The sequence below is a fragment of the Malaclemys terrapin genome, chromosome 21 (genome assembly GCF_027887155.1).
Source record: "Malaclemys terrapin pileata isolate rMalTer1 chromosome 21, rMalTer1.hap1, whole genome shotgun sequence".
NCBI lineage: Eukaryota > Metazoa > Chordata > Testudines > Emydidae > Malaclemys > Malaclemys terrapin.
The window spans coordinates 189,285-214,344 of record NC_071525.1 but is presented as its reverse complement, the minus strand read 5'-3'; the positions used below and the strand labels follow the sequence as shown (position 1 = coordinate 214,344).

Sequence of the window (25,060 nt, the reverse complement as noted above, 5' to 3'; positions counted from 1 at the left end):
TCCAATGTTCTTTTTCCCTTCCAAACACTGACTAATGAGTAGCAGCAATATCAATGGCTAGGATCTAAGCATTAAAATAACTGTTTAGTAGGGGATACAAAGCCAGTTACTATAGTGATGAGCATGGTATAAATACACAGTTGTCACTGTAAATGGAGGCAAGAGTACCACTAAAAATGGTACTGCTATTTACTCTGGTCACATCCACTTAGGATACCAGCAAAAACTAGTTTTTACTGTAAATACTACAACAAAGTCAAACTAGCTAATAAAGAGCAAAATGAATTCTCTGCTGAGTCAATCATCATCAACAGAATAGCCATTAAATTCTGAGACCAGAGTCTTCATTGCTTGTAATGATATACAAAGCAGTCAACATACCGCATGATCTTGCGTTGGAGACAGAAAAACTTTGTTTAGATTAGTAATTTTGAGTTGACTTGACCTGGAAATTATTAGTGGATATTAAATATGAAATGGGAAGATGTCACTTCTCTGACCATAACCAGACTTTAAAATGAAGACTATTCCTCAGATATGTATTTTTTACAAGGGTGTAACTTGGCCAATAGCACATACAACCCCTCACAGGATAATCTAGGAGTTGGGAAGCATTTAATAGTATATAAACACTACTCACTTGTTTTGAAGGACAAAGTTCATTCTTCTCATCTGTCATCTTCCCACTCTTTGATGCCTTTCTTGGTTGCTTGATAGTGGTTTTTATGGCAGGCCGGCACACATAATTCTCCAGGTTCTTAGGGGGCTTTTTAGTTCTCTTAGCTTGAAGACCAATTTTCAATTTTAAATTTCCCTCTGAAAAATTTGTTTCTTTCACTGAAAACTGTTGCTGTGCATCAGTCAGACCCTCATTCTTCCCAGTCTCAATGGTGCTCCCCTCCCAGTTCTTCTTCTTAATATCTTCTTCCTCCTTGGTGCTACTCTCTAGATCTACTTCTCTCTTGCCTATCACTATGTCAGTGTTGACTGCAGAGGGGCTTTTCCCAGAAAAACCTTCGGAATCAGAACCCAACCCTAACATAGCAGTATTCTGAGGGTCCATCACAGGTGCAGTATATGCCTTCTGGGGATTTTAGGGAAGGTTTACAGAGGTATGTTCCACAGAAAAATCTCTTCTACAACTTGCAACCACATCTTTTACACTGTAAGAGAAACACAAAAAACAGAATAAATGATTTTCTATTTTAAAGAAGAAATTAATGAAACATTCTTATAATTATTGACCAGAAAGCAAACATAAAAAGCTTATTTCTCAACAAAAGTTCCAAACAATGAGCACCAGATCTATTCAGAGGGTATCACAAACCCCCCAAATCTCCGCTGATCTACAGCAGGAACCTACCAGCTCTCTTCTGTCAAGCCATCGTTTTTAGGTATTGGCTAGTAAAATTTATCTGATTACTAGTTTAAAAGCCTGCAACTGTAGGTCCTATAGGGCCTTTTCAATTGAAAACTCCTGAACAAATACAGCCAATGTCAAAATTATTTTCCTATCAGTGGCACTTACCCACTCCTCCCCTACATCCCCATTGTAAAACTGGAAGCATAAACCTACCCGGTTTTCCATCCACAAATCTCACCCCAGGTTTTTTTGGAGTTATATGCAACTTTTGATCTCAGTTGTTATTCAAAAATCCAAGTCTCAAAACTGGGAAAAATAATGGGATAGTCTATTTCCTGGTGTTTGTAGGGGATAAAAACAGTTATAACAACACTTATTGGTGAGATTTGCCATTCAAAATGGTTTTCTCCCTTCTAGCTGACTCCACTTCTAATACAACTGCTAATGAGGCATCTCTACTCAGCACAGATTCATTAAAAGACAACGTAGCCATTGCTCATTCCAGAGGCTCAGACACACGAACTCTAAAGTAGACACTAGCTCCTGATTGTGTTGGAGAATAGGAAATGGCAATTATGACAGAAAGGAAATCTGCTAAATGGCAGCTCAGAACTACCACCCACTATAAAATGGTAGAAGAATACCATTATTTACTGCTTAATCATCTGCAAGAAATTAGGTAACATTTTATGGTTCCACTTTCACACTATAACACAAGAAACATAACAATTTCTCTTTTAGAGCTGATAAATATTTTCTGTTCTAGAAAGGACTATTTCCCATTAGTATTTCTTCATATTTATACATACATACCTTTAAAGGGCAGAACACTTTTAAAGGCTGTTGTCATGGCAACATTCTCCAACCATGAAATTTGTTCAGATTTGCCTTCTTTCAAGTTTCTACAAGTTGCAACTTCCACTGCCCCAAACAATCAAACTTTTTTCTTAGCTACTTTGCATTTAATAAATTACACATACTGACTAAGTTGGAGGCCAAGCACATCAAATAGAAATGACCCTGAGGTTAAAACAGTACTTGAGATAGTGTTTTCTACTAGATTTCAGGATTTACACACACACACACACACGTTGCCCTCTTACCCAGTCAGTATGTGTTTTAGTTTTGGTTTTCCCTCATCCTATCCCTCTGTTCCATCTCCAACATATCAATCTAACTCAAAAAGAACAGGAGTACTTGTGGCACCTTCGAGACTAACAAATTTATTAGAGCATAAGCTTTCGTGGGCTACTGCCAACTTCTTCGGATGCATATGGAGTGGAACCAATCTAACTCAGTTCTCTCTCAAAAGACTACAATTACGAGGAAGGTTCTAGAAAGTTTCTCATCTGTATTTGGAATGGTCACTACAAATGCTCTATCACTGAAAAGTTATGAAAGGTCATGTCCAACTCAAAAATATTTCTTAGAGCACACTGCTTATTATCATTCACTCCCCCATGAAATATTTAATTACAGAATAACCATAGTGAATAGTAAAATCCTCCCTTAAGGGGAAAAAAAATAAAAATAATAATAAAAAAAAACCCTACAAAACTTGCCAGTAAGAAATCCTCACTGTTCTAGAGTTTCCCAAAGAAAACTCAGATTAAGTATTCTTCTAAATCTTCTTGGATGGTGAGTCACATGGCTTACAGCTTTGTGTAGAATATTTACTGCAAGAGCCTGTTCTACTGCTGCAAGAGATATGGGCACTCACAGGAATCCAGTACTATGTCTCAATATGTGCTTTCTTTCTCAAAATCAAATAGGACATTTGGTGTGAATTTAAATTGCACTCATAATACCTTACAAAAATATTATATGTGTTTGTTGACAAATTACCGTATATACTCTTTCATAAGCCGCATTTTTTTTTTAGTAAAAAAGGGAAGCACCAGAGACAGGGGTCGGCTTATGAACGGGTATAGAGAAGGAGAGGTGGGATACAGCCCTCCCCCCAACAGAGGGAGCAAAGAAAGGCAGCACAGCCAGCAGAGACGGAAGGGAAGAGGCGGGGCCAGTCTCTCCAGTTCTGGCCACCCTGCTCTCCCCCCAGCCTCCGAAGCAGCTGCAGCTCCGGGGCCGCAGCCATGCCATCCGGTCTGGCCCACCGGAGCAGGCCGCAACCAGGTCAGAGACATCCTCCCCTGGCCCTCCCTAGATAAGGTGGGAAGGGATGGGATGGGGAGAATATGGGGGTCCCGGGCTAGGGGTGGTCACAGGGGTTGCTCTCCTGACTTCCAGCTTCTCCCCCCCAAAAATTTCCCCACCAGTTGCTGTCCTGGCCTGTCAGGGTAAGCTGCTGGCACGCTGGGACACTGTTTATCTAGGTTTACCTCCGTGCCTGTGGACGCGCGAGGTAAACAAACCATCTTGGCCCACCAGCAGCTTATCCTGATGGCCCAGGAGCCAAAGTTTGCTGACCCCTGAATTATAGGGTTGGCTTATGAACAGGTTATAAAAATTTTCCATTTTTACTTATCCATCTGGGGGGGGGGGGGGGGATCGGCTTATAAACGAACCAGCTTATGATCGAGTATATACGGTATGTCTGAAGCTTGACAGTTATAATCAATATGTACACCTTGCCCATTAAAATTCTACGGCCAATACAAATATCAACCATCACAGGCTTGGACTAATATTCAGAAGTTTAATTTGATTTTGTCTGTCCAGGGATGAGACATATCTCTTGCTCCTCTTTCATATCCTTTTTGAATAGGACAGGGAATTCTAAGAGAGGTTATATTTAAATTTTATTTTAGAGTATGCTAGAAGAGAAGCAATGAAAAGCAAATGGAAAGGCAACACATTTTTACAGGGAGAAGGAAGATTGTGTGTATTTCTTTTGGTTACTATTCAAGGACGTGCAGAACTTAACACACAGGAAATTTCTGAAGGATGGCAGGATCCTGGTTTAAAAACCTCAAATTGTGTATTGACTTATCCAATAATTTTATTTCCTTGAGATAAAGAGCAACACTAAACGCATTAATGTAAGGATTAGGGATTTCAGACATGCATTCGGATCATGCTGTTCTTTTTCTTTGGTTCTAGTTTCATTACCACATGTTGGACTCTCTAATTCCATATGCACAAAACGTGACAAGCTTCAATTTCTCCAAACCTGGCAGATCATCTCCTTACCAATATAAGGAAATGGAACACACAACTCCCATTTTAAAATTTTCTATGCTGGTCTATTCCACTATACAATACAAAATAATAGAAAATGGTTGTTTCTAACTACAGCTCCAGAGCCAGTTTCAACAGTTGATCACAAGGCGCTGCTGACCTTCTTACATGACAGAAATGCAATAGATAACACAACACTACAATGGTTTGAAATATGACCCAAATAGCATTAAGGGCAACTGATCCCCTTCCCTAAGATTTCTCACTTGCAGAGTCTGGCAGGAATCTACTCACCCTTGACATTTACATGAGACCAGTTGGAGAGATTGTGAGATAACACAAGCTACACTGCCAACAATATGTTGAGGACACCCATCTTTAACTATCCTTTACAACAGTGGTTCCCAAACTTTAACAACCTGTGAACCCCTTTCACTAAAATGTCAAGTCTCACGAACTCCCTCCTAAAAATGAATATTTCCAGGGATTTTCTCCTTTACCTGAGTATAAATTATAAAAGCAGTGACCTTGGAAATATAAAATTTGTTTTTATGACATGCTTATTACACACTATTTATTATGAATTATTTATCATTAAAGTATTTTTATTACATTATGAAAATGGCAACATTCTTCCAAGATCTCACTTTTGTAGCTTGTATCACTTTGAATAAGCCTGTTATAAGACAAGTCTCCTATGTTTCATCAAGGAGTATCAGATGTGAAACAGCATGTAGGTATTTAAGAAGCCAACTCAAAGAGTTCCTCCTACACAAGCATTCAGGTCTTGAGCAGTCCAGGCAAACGACTCACGTTACAACAAAGCTTAAACTTGTTCTTCTTAATAATTTTAAAATCAATACTAGCTGCCTATTTAATTTTAAAAACAGCAAAAAAATATCCACCTCCCTTTCCATTTCTTATAAGGAGTCTTGAAGTTTAAATCTCAATGTGATAGATATGCTTGCTTTGATCTGCTTAGCTCTTGGTAGGCTGCTGGTACCGTGCTGCTCGGGGTCCATAGGGATAGCTCTGTCCGCCATTAGAGAATTTTTTCCCCCCAAGAACCCGCTGTAACATTTCGCGAACCCCAGTTTCAGAACCACTGCTTTACAACAAAAGCAACAACTTCATCTTAAAAGACATCCCAATGCCTGTTGAACATGTTCAACTGGCTGATTAGTAACTGTACAAAGAAAACTAAAAAAAAAAAGACTAAAACAATGTTGATGGGAAGAGGGAAGTGTCAAGGAACTGGCCAAGCACTGATCTCTCACTTTTGTCATCTGCCCTCCATTCAAAATAGTATAAAATATTGGGGCTCTGCAGATTTAACCTTAGATGATCAATTAGTGACAGTAGCAAGAAATGCCTTCTTTCATCTTCAGCTTGATATGAAACTGTTACTTATTCTCAAAGAAGGATATAGCTCCAGTCATCTATATTTTCATCTCCACATTCCCACTACTTTAAAGAGAGATACTTTGATACAATAGCTGCAGCAATGGGAACTGAATTTTCCATGATTAGCTCTGCTACAGGCAAAATCCATCCAATTTGCTCTAGCAGATTCCAGCTGGCAGAACATAGCAGACCACCTTCTCACGGAGATAAGCCACTAAGAGTACATCACTCCATTGCTCTGTACTCTTTCATTGGTTCCCACTGCACTTACAATGATAATTCAAGCCCTAGTGCTAACACTCAAAATATTTTTGAATCAGGACTCAGTTACCTCTGAAATTGACACTTTCACCCATGACTCAGCGAAACAGCTGCACTCTGAGAACTATACAGCTAACAAAATCTAGTTCAAAACGTGTGAGAATCGGAGGTAGCATGTTTTTGATCAAGTGGGATGAGGTACCAGAGAAGAAGCCAAAGTCTGACTGCTTTTCAAACATACTGGAAGACCCACCTACTCTCTAAAGGTTTTCCCACCATAACCAAATCAAGAGAGAAAGTGGGCCTGGGAACGGGGAGAGAACCACACCAAGCAGTGCTTTGCAGAGCCAGAAAAGGTCCTTTGGAGCACACATTCTTAGTTACTGTTCAAAATGGGCAACAATGTATATCTAACTTACTTGCTCAATGGTAAGATATTATGCAGATGGCCTCTACCGAAAAGCTTAAGACAGATAGAAAACATCTGTAGTGATCTCTAAAGTTTTTCTAGTTTTACCAGGTTAAATTTTACCTAGTTAGTAGATCCACATGACTGGAATGTTAAAATCACTAGATATAACCTGTTTTAGGAAGGATCGAGTGGGCAAAAGGCAAGGCGAACTGGCACTCTGTCAAAAATGGCACTGCCTGTTTCCAAGTCACCAAACAACTCGGAAGCAAATAATCCTGAATGCTTATAGATCAATGTTCTAACAGATAAAGACCAAGATGGGATACTAGTTGGTGTCTGCGAGGGACCACCAAAAATCATACTAGAGAACACGATGACTGCATCACCTATCAATAATGTGTAGGAATAAAAGATTTATTAGGAGGGAGTCTGATCTGAGTGACATATGCAGAAGGTCTCATTCTGTCTGTACTAAAATGTCCTTGGAATGTCTAAAAGTTGTAGATTTCCCAATTCAAAAAGTGCTGCACCCAATATAAGGGAATTCTGTATTAGACCTCATCTTGACAAGTAAAGAGGAACTGATCACAGAACTGAAAATCAGTGGTGGCTTAGGAGCAAGTAATCATGACTTTAATACATTTGTTACGTGTAAACAGAATAAAGTGCAAAACAGTAATATGTATACTTGGTGCTTTAAAAGAGCCAAACTTCACAAAGCTGAAAACAATTATAAACCAAATCAGCCGGGAGAAAGAATTTAAAGCGAAAACTGTGAATGATAATTGGGAACTGTTTAAGAACATTTTACTACATGCCCCAAAAGCCAGGATCCCAGGATTGAGCAACAAGACTTCATGGGTTCAAAAACAATCTGGCTTAGAGAGTAAGTGAAAGCATCTATAAAATATAAATATATATATAACAAATGGAAAACAGAGGAATTTGATAGCAATTAATATAAACTGGAAGCTAGGAAGTATAGAAAATTTGTAGGGAAAGCAAAAGGACACAAGGAGAAATCTATGGCTAGCAGAGTCAAGGACTCAGGGCTTGGCTACGCTGGCGCTTTACAGCGCTGCAACTTCTTCGCTCAGGGGTGTGAAAAAACACCCCCCTGAGCGCAGCAAGTTACAGTGCTGTAAAGCACCAGTGTAAACAGTGCCCCAGTGCTGGGAGCCGTGCTCCCAGCGCCGTAAGCTAATCCCCTCGTGGAGATGGACTACCTGCAGCACTGGCGCACGACCACACTCGCACTTCAAAGTACTGCTGCGGGAGCGCTCCTGCGGCAGCTCTCTGAAGTTTTGAGTGTAGCCATGGCCGAAGATAAAGAAACCAGAGTGATACAAAATCAACATGTCACACATTAAATGGATTAAGTTCTGGCTAATGGATAGGTCTCAACATGCAACTGTAAATGGGAAATTGAGTGGGTGTTATTTTAGTGCAGTCCTGTGGAGATTGATTCTTGGCCCTACACTATTTAGCGCTTATCAGTGACATGGAAGAAAACATACAATCATCACTGACAAAGACTGCAGGTGACACAAAAATTGGGGGAGTGGTAAATAATGAAGAGGACACGTCACTAAAAAAAGAGTCATCTGGATTGTTTAGTAAACTAGGCACAAGCAAATAATACATGTTTTAATACGGCTAAATATAAATGCACACATCTAGGAAAAAAAGAATGTAGGCCATACTTACATAACGGGGGACTCTATCCTGGGAAGCAGTGACTCAGGAAAAGATTTGGGGATCGTGGTGGATAATCAGCTGAACATGAGCTCCCAGCACGACACTGTGGCCAAAAAGGCTAATGTGATCCTTGGATACATAAACAGAGGAATCTCAAGTAGGAGTAGAAAGGTTATTTTACCTATGTATTAGGCACTGGTACAACCACTGCTGGAATACTGTGTCCAGTTCTGGTGTCCACAATTAAGGAAAGATGTTGATAAATTGGAGAGAGTTCAGAGAAAAGCCAAGAAAACGACTAAAGGATTAGAAAACATGCCTTACAGTGACAGACTCAAGGAGCTCAATGTATTTAGCTTAAGAAAGAGAAGGTTAATGTGGACTTAATTACTGACTGTAATTATCTACACAGAGAACAAATATTTGATAATGGGCTCTTCAATCTAGCAGAGAAAGGTATAAAACACTCCAGTGGGTGGAAGCTGAAGCTACACTATTCAAACTGGAAATAGGACATACACTTTTAATAGTGAGGGTTATTAACCACTGGAACAATTTACCAACTGTTGTGGTAGAGTCGCCAGCACTGGCAATTTTAAAATCAAGACTGGATATTTTTCTAAAGGATATACTCTAGAAATTATTTTGGGGAAGTTGCATGGCTTGTGTTATACAGGAAGTCAGACCACCTGGCCTTGGAATCTATGAATCAGTCTACTAAGGACCTGACCATTCCTACTGATTTTATGTGAAAGATACTCAGATGCTCATGTGGACAATGCTCATGTGGAAGATACTAAGGCTTGGAAAGATTAGATTTTTCTATGTCAATTTCACCGTACACACACAAATCAATGAAAAAATATTTCCATAGGTAATCCTCAAAATGTACAGATAGGCAAAGTAAGAAAAGCACTGTTTGAGAATTTCTTAGAGTTTGATTTAAGGATATCAAATTGTCAATATCACATGTCAAAATATAGAAAGTAGTTTTTAATGGTTATAAAGTTTTTTGAATTTCAACATCTACTGTTATTAAATAATTATTGTAGGACCATCCCATAATTTCCACAACACTGAACATTTAAATAGATCAAAATTAAAAAATGCTCAAAACCCATAATTTTGTGCAACTGCAAAATTTCAAATCAAGCAAAATAGAAAAAATGCTTAAAAACATCGATATCAGTCAAAATGATAAAAAAATCCAATTCTGCCAAGACTAAAGATACTTTATGTGAAAAATGTTTGTACCCCTAATCTTGCATCTTTCTTTAAGACAGTAAGATCTTTGGGATGGAAACAGCTTTTTACTGTCTGTATAGCACCTAGCACAAAAGAACTCCAGATTCTAACTGTAGCCTCTAGGCACTACTCTAATCCAAATAATACATTAGAACAGCTAGCAAACACTGAAATCTGATTGGACAGGAAGCAACATACTGCATTTTCAAAGCACTGAAATCTACTCAGAGCTTAAGAGTATGTTCAGCTCACCAACAGAAACTAGTGTTAGTTGATGAGAAAATACAACAGAAATATTTAAACCACAACAGTTACTAGACAAAATCTTCATGGTAATTGTCTTTCTGCACTGAGCATGTGTCATTTCTAAGTTGATGACTTGCTAGTTCATTTGCCATTTGAACAAGCAGATGCAGTAACCATAGGCATGACTTTTCTGAGGCCCTCTAGTGGTGAACAATTTCTAGAATTAATTTTCTTCAGCTAAGCCTTCCAAATACTTGTTCTTTGGAAAATAAATGCATCACACTGTTTTCAATACTCTACACGTATGTGAGCTGCAAACCACAAACAGCTAAGAAACAAAATGTAAGCAGTTTAAGAGCCTATATCAAAACTTATAAAGTACCCAAATTGCATTCTTTCCATGATGGGTTGTTCTGTACTTGGCTATTACTGCTACAGAAAGACAATTAGCAGATAAGGCATCTATTTTGCAGCTCTTCATGTGCCAGCTTACAATTAATGGATCTGATTAACAAATCCTCAACTACAATATATGAAGCTATATCTGCAAAGATGATTGATAACACTAGTGATCTCACTGACCCTAAAGAAAATCAGCCAGGACTTGCAGTATTGAACACACAAACTTTCCTGCAACTCATGTTGAGTACCTGAAAGCTCCTGGCAGATGCTGTGGATGAGCTGGTGATGCCTGAGAAACCGGCCTCCATGATTAATATCTCCCATTCTACCTCTCTAAACGCCTCTCAGCTGAACATGGTGACATGCTGTAACCATTGCTGATGAGAGCTGGAGATCCTCCTGGAAAGGATGATCTTATCCTAGTTCTGTGGAAACTGAGCTCCCTTAACCTGGCCTGGGGCACTAATATTTCAAAGATCACTAGTTTCCCTCTAAGATGAAACAATCTTATCTGACCACTTTGTTTTTTTTTAAATTTTGCTCACTCTTTAGACAGACAGATCATTTCTACAGTTATACTCAAGTGATCCCAAAAGGTTCATCTTCTGTTGTGGGGTTAAAGAACCTTTGTGCACAAGTACTAGGCTCTGGATACATTAAAGACAGTTCAGATTACTGCTAGTGCTGCTGGACATGATGAAGGTTGAATGAGTCAATTACGCAGACATGAGACTAATGCTATCCCTTTCTTTCCTTAGGGTACAGCTTTCACCCACAATTTTGGTTAAGATCTTTGAATATTTAAGCCAGAACAAAGAGCAGAGCATAACAGTGGACATGCTGAGAACTGAAGAAAGAATGAATATTGCTGAGGACACTGGAGATATAATGTAAGTGAATATCTTGGAGATTCATTGATGCCAATAACCAGCTGGATTTATGGACAGAATAATGGGTTTTGAGTACTAATTTATTAATTGTCTTGTTTGCAAACTGGTTTAACATTCAGTCAATCCTCAATTTATTTTAAATAAAAATAAAATGGGCATAACTTGTCAGCATCTCTTAGATTCTGACATTGCAAATATTGCTCATGTACTTTTTGGGGGAAGGGGATATAGGGGCTTGGATTCTGGCCCTCTTTTCTGGTATCTGGAGAGACAGAAGTTACCTTTAAATAACAGAGCCATTAATTTTATACTTTTCTGAGAGATCTTGGATAAACTATTCTATAAATACCCACACAAAACATAACTTTTAGTGAGGCCAGAAAGTAATCTTGTGCCATATAGGAAACTGGAGATAAACAACATGTTTGAATTTTTTTTTTTTTTTAATTTTATGGAGCCCCATCAATGTGCTTATTCAAGGAACTGTTTGGAGATACCTTTCCAGGATATGTCTACACTGCAATTAAAAACCCAGGCTGGCCTGTAGCAGCTGACATGGGTTTGTGGGACTCGGGCTAAGGGGCTGTTTAACTGAAGTGTAGACATTCGGGCTCAGGCTCTGGGACCCGCTTGCTGGATCCTGAATTATTGAATTTAAACTTTCTAACTGTTTCATGGGACTTTCGGTCCCCCGTCCTTGTCTAAGGATGATTTCCATCTTCAGCTTCTTATTACCTATACAATTATCCTCAGTGTTAATCCATAAGAGATGCTATTAAAATAGAGGCAGAAAGTATTTTTTGCTCCAACCAAGCACCTACCAGCCAGAGCTTTTCAATCCCAAGTCCTCTTCCAAACAAGGCATCTTTGATGTTGCTGCTCTCAGGCTTTCAGAAAAGATCCTTATAAACATCAGCAGGGGAGCAAAAAAACCTTGTATTTTTTTTCTGAATTCTAAACTGCTATTTAAAGGGCTGTCTATCAGAAACTAGATTATTTTCAAATTAGTCAATTAGTCAAGTTGAAAGCATCTCTAATTAATCCTCACACCACTCACAGGAAGTAAATTGATAAGTATTATCCCCATTTTATAGATGGGAAAGTAGACACAGTGCTTGTGATTCGCTCAGGGACACAGAGCAAGTCAACAGCAGAGATGGAATTAGAACTCAGGAATTCCTGGCTCCAGTCCCTATATTCAAGACATAAGACCAAACTGCACCTCCAAAAGTGATGTTTTCTACATACTGATATGCAAATAAAAACTTGGTGAGAGGATAAATAGATTTAAGATAGCACATGAATTTTCACTATCTAGAGTTAAAGTACGGAATGCTATGGAAACTCCATGTAATACACACCTCTTGGATCTATGCCCACCCAAGTGTTTTTTCTCCTTCTCTGTTCTCCTAGCGAACACTATGCAAAATACCTCCAACTCTTTACAGCTGTTTACTTGCAAATGAAATTTGTTGAATCCACCAGCTTGTAAAAGAATCAACACATTTTTAAAGTGATTGAAATCTTACTGTACTGTAGACTAAGCTGGATGTGAATAAGCACTTTGTCTCTTGCTGCTACATCTGGCTCCACATTTATTCAAAATAGCAAGACTTTTTTTTTTAAAAAAGGGTAAGACAAATCAAGCTCACTCACACTGAGCTTGCAATTGGCAAGACCAGGGTAAAGTTCACATTCAGATTTAGAGGCTGAAGGAAAACCTGAAACCTGATTTACCAACAATGAAATTAGTAACTATATTCTAAACAAGTTCACAAAATTGATAACACTTCTGAACACATGCCAGGTTCTATTATTTACTCATTAATTCCTTTCTATTCAGATAGCAAAAACTCTCATCTGACCACTCATCTTTTTGCCTTCATTACTGCAATCTACTCCTCTTTGACCTCCCTGACACCCACATAATCCCTCTGCAATTCATACAAAATGCACCTTGCAAGATGATCATTTGCCTAACCTGATCTGACCAAAGTTTTCATTTATTTGAATCCCAGTGATGGCCTCCCTTCTTCACCTCATCAAATTCAAGATTCATTTAACTGCCTTCAAGCCCCTACATAAAACTTTGCCAATGCCTCCTGGTCTGCTCTTGTACCCCCCCTCTCTGCCTCATGATGCCAGCTTATATGCCCTTTAGTCCGCTTCTCCAGCTAACATCTCCATGCTTTCTTCTGCACTGCTCCTTACACATAGAACACTCCCTGAAGAGGGTGGATAAAAATCAATGATTTTTTAAAAAAAGCAGATTTTCATAAAATTTAAATTGCATTTTTTAATTTTAATTAAGTACATTTTTATTTTTTTAAATACTTCTATTTAAAATTAATTTGAAATTATGTCAACCTATGTTAAGACCTAAACTTATTACAATTATTAAAATCATTCAAATTAAATAAAAAATATTAAGCAGTGCACATTTGGTGCTAAAGTTTTAAAGAAAGTCAAACCGCTGAACTATCTAGTTGGAAATCACTGGCTAAGCACCTGGAACCAGAGTCCGTTGAAGTGTTAAACCTGCTTTTGTTGGCAGTAGCCTTTTCTGCATGCGCAAAGAGAATATTTTCTTCATTTCAGTTTATTCAACTAGTTCAGTTATGACTAGTTCATTCAAAGTTAAGAAACCAGGTAGAAACTGGAAAAGCAGGAAAGCTTGTTTTCCTCTTTCTATGAATAAATACTAGGTGTCAGAATGAAATCTACTAATTCTAAAAACATTCAAAGACACAGGTAACCATAAACAATCAGTGCAATTCTCTAACTACAAATAACACTTCCTTTGCTTAATAAATCTGTTAGATTTAAAGAATAAATATATTTTGATACATTTTTCTTCTTATGTCTCCAGCATATCTGAGGAAGTTTTATTTAACTTATAAATTTAAAATGCTGTTTTTGTGCAATTTTTAATTGAATTCCAATTTTCATCCAAGTAGAGTTTGACATAAGTCATGAGTAAAAATTATTAAACATCTAGCAAATAAGAAATGCATAATTCATCATTTTTAATAATTAAAATGTAAAAATTAAGAATTCAATAAATATATGTTAAGCTATATAATTGCTTAAATAAATGTGTACATATACTTGTTTCCTTCTGGTTAAAGCACAGAAATTAGTGTAAACTAACGGTTATATTTAGTTTCAAATGAACATGTTTTAATGGTTACCAACCTATGAGACAACATTTCATTAGGAAAATAATTAAAAAGTGCAAACACAAAACACGATCATTTAAATCAAGGTTTCCTGTTTGCTGACTTGATTAAAATCAGTTCTTTAAATCGATCCACCCTGTTCATCAATGAATCCACAAGACCATTACCCTCTCTTCTTTCAAGTCCCTTTTTAATTCCCACCTCTACTGTGACCCCTACAAGAAATCAATCAACAAATGATAGCTATGGTTGAGAGGCAATTGGGGATAGCTTTTATTTATTTATTTTAAAAGTTCAAATATTTGCAACTATAAAGTTGTGCAGCAGGTAACTATCTGATGAAACCATGTGATGTTACCTATATTACCCATTCTCTCTCTTTCCAATGTTTGCTCTACTCACTATGAAGTCTTTTTTCAAATCAGACAGTAAACTTTTTCAGAGCAGAGAACATGCCTTCCTATGGGTTTGCACACCACCTAACACAACAACGTCCTGATCAAGGCCTTTGTGTACATCCGTAATACGATAAGTAAATAGCAACAGTAAATACGTTAATCTGGTATGCCCAACATGACTATGTTAAACCAGAGCGATGAATGCTGACTTATGGTCCATAATCATGATAAGATAATTGTTTAAGACTTTTATACCTTGTCATTTAATCATACTGTTTCTCACCTGTTCCTTTCTATTTTTGTTCTAGAGTATGTGTAGTTTCTGTGAGTTTACGGAATTTTTACTTTATAAAAAAGAAGCGAAGATAACCTCTTACTTCAGAAAGGAATAGCTTATAGTATTCTGAAGCTTTCAACTACTAAGTTCAATGAATTTATTACTGGATGGTTCAAGTCACGAGACATTGCTGTAGATTTTGTTACCTCCTCCAATCCCTTTCAACATTCTTAAGTCACCGTCACTATTCTGATCCAGAAGCCAGCTCTTATACCCCCACTATTATATTTCTATTCTTATTATATGGGACTTTTATCCATTGAGATTCTCCTTCATGGCCCTCTCTATTCAGAACTTCTCTTTCAACAGGGTATAGAACACTTTACCTATTTCAAGCGCATTAACTAGTTTGTAGGAGGCAGTGTGAAACAGTGGCTAGATCACTGAACTGGAAGCCAGGAGATCCTGAACTGTATTCTTTTTGGTTGTGCCAATGACCTGCTATATGACCTTCAGCAAGAAATTTTACCTCTTTGATTCAGTTTCTCCATCTGTAAAACAGGTATATGTAGATAGTCTGCAGATGAGAAATGTTATAGGAGTTAAATATTATACTAAAAGACAGAATGAGGGTTGAATAGGTCTATGGTGTATATATGAAATATAAGGGCTGAAATGTTAATTTCACTGTCTTGTCAATTAAGGATGCATTACAGAATATGACATGGTTTTATAGGGGTCACATGGTGGGTGATGCACATATTAGAATGTCTAATGAGAGTTCATGGCTTATATACTACTAGATGATGAAGATGTACAGAGTGCAAACATAAGACTGTCTCGTGCCATTGGGCTCTAGAAAGTGGGCAGAAGAATATGAGAGCAGATTTAAGGTTCTTTGGGCTACCTTACCTTTGTGTTTCCAATTTTTAATTAAAAAGTGTTACTTTAATTTCCTCAATAACAATGTTGTATTTTTTTTTAAAGTTAAGTTCTCTCACCATCCTTTAATTATTGATATATATTTACTATCTTAACTCGAGCTTTATTATTTATGCCCTGCTTTATGAAGGATATGGTACCAGAGACAATAAATCAATATTTCATTTTGAATTCTTTCTATACTGCAAAGAGAATGCCTTTAGTTATGCTGAACAAGAATTGGATTGCAATATGGAAATTAGGAACAAAGATTCAGGTTTTGTTTTCTAAATGTGTTATGCTAGAAGATCAATTTACCAAACTTTCACCAGCTATAAGATCAGAAGCATTATCAGGTTAGGATAAGAGAATCAGGCTCATAATGGTGTAATTCTGCCTCTCTCCAACTGTGGGGCAAAACATGCAGTCTACATTCCACCTGATATTAATGTCTACTTAACAGCACTGAAGTTCTGGAGCAATATATTACATTTAATTTTCCATAATCATAACAGCATCATGATTTGTATCAATGTCCCTGTGGCATGTCAATTGTTTAAACTACTTTCTATACACTCATAAGAGTTGTAGACATGAACAGTTTCAGTTCAGCAACTAACAAACAATGAGAATGTCTTCCTTTTTATAAAGCATTTAGTATAAATGCATTTTGCTGTTCAGTATTAATGTTATATTAAGTGATTTTTAGACAATTGTTGGCTCCCAGGAGGAAATCAAGTGAAACTGAATTATAAAAATTTTGGAATAAATTTGTCTTTAAAACTGGGGGTAAAAAACCATCACCACAAGAGACTTTTTCTTACATTTACATCTTAGAAAAGCTAATGTGTTTTTAAAAAAGCTTAAGTTTTTTTTTTTTTTTAAAACATTAGGAACTAATCATTCTACTAATTTTTCTATACTAATATCTACTAGAGAAGGTTCCTGCGCTCTTCACTTCTTGTTAAACTGTGGAAGAAATTCATTGCATAATAAGAGAGATTAGAATGTTTGTTGTAATATTATTAAGGAAGTTCAAAACAAGTGCCATTTGGCTTACCTGTTATTCTTTATTGTTTAGTTACCTTATAACAAAATTCAAATTACTTTATAACAAAATTGATCTGGAGAAATAAATCTAACCTCTACTGAAACAGCATACTTGAAATAATATTTTGAATGTTTCCACGGGAATCCTTCCCTTATTCACTACGCATATTGTATATAAATGACTTATTGCTTGTCTATCTGACAGACAAACAGAGCAATACACAGTGGAAGAGGCTATAAAGGTGCAACTAGTGTAGAAAGCACTTCTAAAAATCAGGCCAGCTCTATTTAGGTAACTATGATTTAGGAGCCTAATCTTTAGATTTGAAGATTACAAAGGGGGCGAAGTTAAGATTGCATGAGCAGCCCTAACACTGGCATTTTTTTACTCCTAGGTACCATATAAACACAGAGTAAGAGACAATCCTGTTCCAAAGAACTTCATTCACCTCATCCACATACCATGGGCCCAGGTTCATGTACAATAACAGACTGCCCCAGAAATAATACAAGCAACAGCCCCTTTTCCCTTCCATGGCCACCAAAAAGGCAAGGTGAATTCTCTGTGGAATCTGAAATGTCCAGATAAAGTGTCCAGTTAGTAAATAAAAGATTATAGATAAGAGTAAAGATTAGATGACTATACAGATCTATAACCATCACATAAGAACAGCCATACTGGGTCAGACCAATGGTCCATCTAACCCAGTATCCTGTCTTCCAACAGCAGCTAATGCTAGATGCTTCAGAGGGAATGAACAGAACAGGTAATCATCATGATCCATCACCATCACGAACAAAGGGGATTCATTTGAAGAATAATGAAAGGGACATTTCCACTGACCACTAGCATTTTCCCATTAAAATATGCAGCTGTGGTCTATTCTGTGGCCCATCCATCCCAAGAATTCCCACATAACTTAGGAGAAACCACAGAGCCCCTCAACCCTGTTAAATACAGGTTCCACTGTCAAAGGACCTCTCAACTCCACCAACAAATTGCTGACCATACTGTTGAGCAGTCCCCCACAAAAAGTCCCATAAAATCTGCCACTGTGCAAGAAAGTAAGAACTCCAGCCCTTCAAAATAAAACAATCTACTAGGTTAACATGCTCCCACTCCTTCACAAACATGAGTAAAATCCCCTTGCCAAATAGGCCCAACAGACTAAGATCCCTTCCCACTTGTTCAAACACAGGTTTAGCTGCATCATGGGTTATCTTGCAGATAGCAGATGACTTCAGGGAACTCGGAAACATACTGAAGAAGAATGTCCAAATTAACTTCTCTGTGATCCTTCCTGTCCCATGAGCAAAGGAATACAGAAGGCAGAAGACTCTGAAAGAAAATCACTAGCTAAGTGAGTGATGTAGGGTGGAGGGTTTGGTTTTGTGAAATATCGGTCCACCTTCTATGCTGACAGACAGATGTATAGTTTGGATGGCCTCCAACTCAGTAGAAGGGGGACCAATCTTCTCGGGGACAGGCTGTCTAGAGTAGAGTAGTTAAACTAATAACAAAGAGGGCGGACAAAACGAGGGAAGATATGAGCACTTAGCACAACAATCGAGATGATGAGAACATAATTAATCAAGGAACCTAAGGACATGAAGAGAAGAAATTATTTAATTGCCTATAAATCAAAGCTAGGAGCCTGGGCAACAAACAAGAGGAAATGGAATTGTTCATTTATTATCCTAATTTTGAATTAGTTCGTATTAGTGAAACTTGGTGGGATGATTCTGATTGGAATGTCAAAATCAGTTGTTATAATTAAGGCCCTATTTCATTTGTGATATTGCGGATCCTGCAATATTAGAGTTCTACCGCACTTTTGAATTTAATTAGCTTACTTTGCACAGTCCATTTTGAGTATGCAATTAGTACTGCACTAACATTAAATGCCTGTACAATGTAAAAGGCTAAAGTGACTGGACTTGGACTTTCTATAGCAGTTGTGTTAAAACTTTAATCTTCTGAATTTTATATTGCACCGGTCACTTCTTATTTTTTAAATGAATGTAATATAGTTGCAGCAAAATGTCCGGTTATCAAAAAAATTAGTAGGCATAACATAATACTGGAGCGTTTATATATCATTCCAGCAAATATTTCTTAAACAAAAAGGTCTACTCTGGCTTTTCCAAACTGTAGCTATTAATAGAGGTCCATTATTACTTTTCTGTGATTTTCCATGTCTTGTCCTCAACTCAGCTGCAATTATTTTACCTCTGTGTTTGGCACTGCTGGAATACTGTGTCCAGTTCTGGTATCCACAACTCAAAAAGGATGTTGATAAATTGGAGAGGGTTCAGAGAAGAGCCAGGAGAATGATTAAACGATTAGAAAACATGACATACAGTGATAGACTCAAGAAGCTCAATCTATTTGGCTTAAGAAAGAGAAGGTGACTTGATTACAGTCTATAAGTACCTACATGGGGAAAAAATATTTGATAATGGGCTCGTCAATCTAGCAGAGAAAGGTATAACATAATCCAAGGGTTGGAAGTAGAAGCTAGACAAACTTAGGCTGAAAATAGGGCATACATTTTTAACAGTAAGAGTAATTAACCATTGGAACAACTTATCAAGCATCGTGGTAGAGTTTCCATCACTGACACTTTTTAAAACAAGACTTTTTTTTTTAAAAGATATGGTTAGGCATTATTTTGGGAAAGTTCTATGGCCTGTGTTGTACAGCAGGTCAGACTAGATTATCACAATGGTTCCTTCTGGGCTTGGAATCTATGAACTGTTAGGGAACTAACCTCTGAATCACTATTTCCTGACTCCTGATTGCCCTATACACCCATGTTCAAATATAGGCCTGACCATCAACAGTCACCCCTTCTCCAAACACAGGCTTGATCCTCATGGATCTCCTAGTTACTTACACTGCCCTATCACCATCATACCCAAGCACCTCAAATATTTAAAAAAAGAAAATCTCTCTCCCACGCACTTTCCAACAATAGGAGAAATAGTCTGTGTTGTGAGCCTGTCCCTCTGTGCAAAAAAAGCTTATTGAGGGAAAGCCAGGCCTAAGATGGATTGTGCATGGAGTTCTGTGGTCGTTGTATCTACTGCAGAAGAGTTCATAGACTAAGTCTACCTCCAGTGCAAGTTGAGTTTCTAAGGCATGAGCTTTGCCTATCAGTCTGCCACCCAGTCCCCTTCAAACACATGTCCTACTGCCAGGATCCCGCTCTCTGCACCTCAAATACAAGCCGCAAAGTCAAGTATTCCACACCTCGCACTGGCCTGTCAGGATTTCCATCTCCCTTGCCCAAAGCACAGGCATCTCTGCTAGTGATCTTACAGCACAGGGCTTCCCAAAAGAAATCCCCATCTCCAACACAAAACTGATTGAACATGGAAGAGAATTCCTGCCAAATACAGGCACAACCATCAGGGATCCTTGGCATCCAAATGTCCTACTTTCAGAGAACCTTGTCCCTCAAACACAGGCAAGACTGTCAGTGATTCCCCCAATCCCATTCTACGTCATGCAAGAATTCAGGCTAGATGATCAAATGATGTCTTCTAGCCATAAAAAGTATGAGTTTACCAATTCCAAATATAAAATCAGTTTGTCAGAAAGCCCCTCACATCTTCATCTAAAACACAGGATAAACTGTTAAGGTTTCCCTGGCCACCAACCATAGGTTTAAGGAGGGGACATCCCCATCTAAACACCAGCTGAAATGTCAGAGGATTTCCTGCTCCTTCCCCACAACCACAATCTTGCTGGGAACCTTCCCTTTCCCAAACACAGGCTTGGCTTTCAGGGGTTCCCCTTGTCAACCCAAATAGAACAGATTGCCTGGGATTAATCCTGCCAACCTAAACATAGGCTAGAATGTCAAGTAGCCACCTCTCTTATCCCTTTTGACACAGGCTGGTCCAGGGATTTCCCTCCACCAGAACCACACAGATATATGGAACTGTCATGGACCCACCCCCTCTCCACTCATGGGACTGACTGACCGAGGTTCCCCACACCCACAGTCAGGAACATCAGTGATCCCTTTCCTCCCAAACATGACTCCCAAATATAGACCTTATCAAAACTCCTCACAGGCCTCAAGGGGTATATCTACACTGCAGCTGGGAGCAAGCCTCCAAACCTAGGAAGACACTTTCACTAGCAGGACTTGAGCTAGCATGCAAACAGCAGTGTGGATGTTGCAGCTCGAGCTGGAGTTTAGGCTCTCAAGTCTATGGGGTCAGATGGGGTTGAGAGCCCAAACCACAACATCCACACTGCTATTTTTAGTGCACTAACTCAAGCTCTGCTAGTGAAAGTGTGTCTTCCTAGATTGGGAGGCTTGCTCTGAGCTACAGTGTAGACATACCGAAAGTCAATGATCCCCAATACCTCCAAATGTAGACCTATCAAGGATTCCTCACCCCTACCCTAAACACAGGCTTATAAGGGATCTCCCCTGCAAATACAGACCCATCAGGGATTTCACTCCCCCACATACTCCAAACACAGCATTTCCCAATCCAAGGTCATGTCACCAGGAACAGTCAGACTAATGCAGTGAGGATACAGAACAGATGAGAAGAACTGGATGACTCTGAATCTGACTACTGATCCATCCCCAATAAAAACACGTGGCTGTGGACATTTCTGTGAAAGGCACTTGCTTTCCACCCCTACTACCAAAGGGCTCCTAATTAAACTGAATGGCCACAGAAAGAGCTAACTGGCCTAAATGCTCTCACACAAGCCTGATTACTAAAGAACTCCCTGCTTCCTAATACACAAGCCAGGTTGTGATGGATTCCCTCTCCCAAGGCACAGGGCCTGGCTCTCAGGGAACTCCCCCTTCCCCCAATGCACCGGGGATGAGGCTGGCTGTCAGGGATCCCCCCCCTCAAGGTACAGGACTGAGGGTCAGGGACCTCCTCAGCAGCCTCAAAACTCAGGTATGGCTGTCAGGGATCTCCCTCATCCCCTCAAAGCACGTACCCCAGCTGTCAGGAATCTCTCTCACCCACAGGCACGAGGCCCAGCTGTCAGGGATATCCCCCTGCCCCCCCCCCCGTAGGGGCCCCACGGCTGTCAAGGATATCCCCCCTCCCTCCCGCCGCAGGCACGGGCCCCGGCTGTCAGGGATATCCCCCTGCCCCCCCCCCCCGGCAGGGGCCCCACGGCTGTCAGGGATATCCCCCTTTCCTCGCCCGCAGGCACGGGCCCCGGTTGTCAGGGATCCCCGCGCCTCTCGCCCGCCCCCAGGCACGGGCCTGGCTGTCAGGGATTCCCCCCCCTCGCCCGCCCCCAGGCAAGGGCCTGGCTGTCAGGGATTCCCCCCCCCCCCTCGCCGCCGCCTCTCGCCCGCCCCCAGGCACGGGCCTGGCTGTCAGGGATTCCCCCCCCCCCGCCGCCTCTCGCCCGCCCCCAGGCACGGGCCTGGCTATCAGGGATTTCCCCCCCCTCGCCGCCGCCTCTCGCCCGCCCCCAGGCACGGGCCTGGCTGTCAGGGATCCCCCCCCCCGCCGCCTCTCGCCCGCCCCCAGGCACGGGCCTGGCTGTCAGGGATCCCCCCCCGCCGCCTCTCGCCCGCCCCCAGGCACGGGCCTGGCTGTCAGGGATCCCCCCCCCCGCCGCCTCTCGCCCGCCCCCAGGCACGGGCCTGGCTGTCAGGGATTCCCCCCCCGCCGCCTCTCGCCCGCCCCCAGGCACGGGCCTGGCTGTCAGGGATCCCCCCCCGCCGCCTCTCGCCCGCCCCCAGGCACGGGCCTGGCTGTCAGGGATCCCCCCCGCCGCCTCTCGCCCGCCCCCAGGCACGGGCCTGGCTGTCAGGGATCCACCCCCCCGCCGCCTCTCGCCCGCCCCCCCACAGGCCTGGCTGTCAGGGATTCCCCCCCCCCCCCCCCGCCGCCTCTCGCCCGCCCCCAGGCACGGGCCTGGCTGTCAGGGATCCCCCCCCCCCCGCCGCCTCTCGCCCGCCCCCACACAGGCCTGGCTGTCAGGGATTCCCCCCCCCCCGCCGCCTCTCGCCCGCCCCCCCACAGGCCTGGCTGTCAGGGATTCCCCCCCCCCCCCGCCGCCTCTCGCCCGCCCCCAGGCACGGGCCTGGCTGTCAGGGATCCCCCCCCGCCGCCTCTCGCCCGCCCCCAGGCACGGGCCTGGCTGTCAGGGATCCCCCCCGCCGCCTCTCGCCCGCCCCCAGGCACGGGCCTGGCTGTCAGGGATCCCCCCCCCCCGCCGCCTCTCGCCCGCCCCCAGGCACGGGCCTGGCTGTCAGGGATCCTCCCCCCCCCCCCCCGCCGCCTCTCGCCCGCCCCCAGGCACGGGCCTGGCTGTCAGGGATCCCCCCCCCCCGCCGCCTCTCGCCCGCCCCCAGGCACGGGCCTGGCTGTCAGGGATCCCCCCCCGCCGCCTCTCGCCCGCCCCCAGGCACGGGCCTGGCTGTCAGGGATTCCCCCCGCCGCCTCTCGCCCGCCCCCAGGCACGGGCCTGGCTGTCAGGGATCCCCCCCCGCCGCCTCTCGCCCGCCCCCAGGCACGGGCCTGGCTGTCAGGGATCCCCCCCGCCGCCTCTCGCCCGCCCCCAGGCACGGGCCTGGCTGTCAGGGATCCACCCCCCCGCCGCCTCTCGCCCGCCCCCCCCCAGGCCTGGCTGTCAGGGATTCCCCCCCCCCCCGCCGCCTCTCGCCCGCCCCCAGGCACGGGCCTGGCTGTCAGGGATTCCCCCCCCCCCCCGCCGCCTCTCGCCCGCCCCCAGGCACGGGCCTGGCTGTCAGGGATCCCCCCCCCCCGCCGCCTCTCGCCCGCCCCCAGGCACGGGCCTGGCTGTCAGGGATCCCCCCCGCCGCCTCTCGCCCGCCCCCAGGCACGGGCCTGGCTGTCAGGGATCCCCCCCGCCGCCTCTCGCCCGCCCCCAGGCACGGGCCTGGCTGTCAGGGATCCTCCCCCCCCCCCCGCCGCCTCTCGCCCGCCCCCAGGCACGGGCCTGGCTGTCAGGGATCCCCCCCCCCCGCCGCCTCTCGCCCGCCCCCAGGCACGGGCCTGGCTGTCAGGGATCCCCCCCCGCCGCCTCTCGCCCGCCCCCAGGCACGGGCCTGGCTGTCAGGGATTCCCCCCGCCGCCTCTCGCCCGCCCCCAGGCACGGGCCTGGCTGTCAGGGATCCCCCCCCGCCGCCTCTCGCCCGCCCCCAGGCACGGGCCTGGCTGTCAGGGATCCCCCCCGCCGCCTCTCGCCCGCCCCCAGGCACGGGCCTGGCTGTCAGGGATCCACCCCCCCGCCGCCTCTCGCCCGCCCCCCCACAGGCCTGGCTGTCAGGGATTCCCCCCCCCCCCGCCGCCTCTCGCCCGCCCCCAGGCACGGGCCTGGCTGTCAGGGATTCCCCCCCCCCCCGCCGCCTCTCGCCCGCCCCCAGGCACGGGCCTGGCTGTCAGGGATCCACCCCCCCGCCGCCTCTCGCCCGCCCCCCCACAGGCCTGGCTGTCAGGGATTCCCCCCCCCCCCCGCCGCCTCTCGCCCGCCCCCAGGCACGGGCCTGGCTGTCAGGGATCCCCCCCGCCGCCTCTCGCCCGCCCCCAGGCACGGGCCTGGCTGTCAGGGATTCCCCGTACGTATCCAAGGCTCAGGAGAAGGGGCTGGGGAGGGCCCGGGCGCCACCTGCGTGTGTTGTTGAGCACCATGTTTATCGGGGACAGGGTGGGGCGGTACCCCTAACGCGGACCCCCTGCCCAGGCTCCCCTCCCCCCGGTCTCCGGGCCTGTGGAGGCTCCAGTCCCCGCCCGGCCCAGCCCGACACGAGCCCCTCCTCACCGTGTCAGCGACAATACGGCCAAGGCCGGGGCCGGGTTCCTCCGCGCCGCATCCTCCCGGCCGCCCTCAGGGACGGGGCCAGGGCGGGACCCGGACCAGCCCGCCGCCGCTTCAGCCCCTTCTCAGAGAGCCGAAGCAGCGAAACCAAAATGGCGGCGGCAGCGGCAGCTCCTGCCTCAGCGCGAGCGAGCGCCTCGTGCCCCGCCCTCCTCGCGTCTGTCCACGCCCCCAGCAGACACACCTCCTGCTTTGCTCGGCCCCGCCTCCTCTGCAGATCCCATTGCCTTCCACGGCGAGGGGAGCCTGAGGGCGGGTTTAATCTGCTGGGGGTGGGGCTCAGAGAACTCCATTCCCCGTCTCCGCGCGTTTTTGTTCGCCTTGCTGGTT

At 43.6% G+C, this 25,060-nt stretch overlaps 1 protein-coding gene across 4 annotated transcripts in view; it reads right to left on the bottom strand.

The window, feature by feature from the left end:
- The window catches only part of ASH1L (ASH1 like histone lysine methyltransferase), a 146,236-nt gene extending 121,383 nt beyond the window's left edge, over nucleotides 1-24,853 (bottom strand). Inside the window, exons 1-3 of one of the 4 annotated variants that reach the window (XM_054011466.1) lie at nucleotides 24,674-24,853; nucleotides 8,286-8,405; nucleotides 641-1,163 (exon numbers count right to left, since the gene is read on the bottom strand). In XM_054011466.1, the coding sequence (XP_053867441.1) occupies nucleotides 641-1,063 (423 nt within the window). In that variant the 5' untranslated portion in view covers nucleotides 1,064-1,163; nucleotides 8,286-8,405; nucleotides 24,674-24,853. The remainder of the gene's footprint in view (nucleotides 1-640; nucleotides 1,164-8,285; nucleotides 8,406-24,673) is intronic. The other 3 variants (XM_054011463.1, XM_054011464.1, XM_054011465.1) reach the window with 3 other exon arrangements.
- Nucleotides 24,854-25,060: the final 207 nt, after the last annotated feature.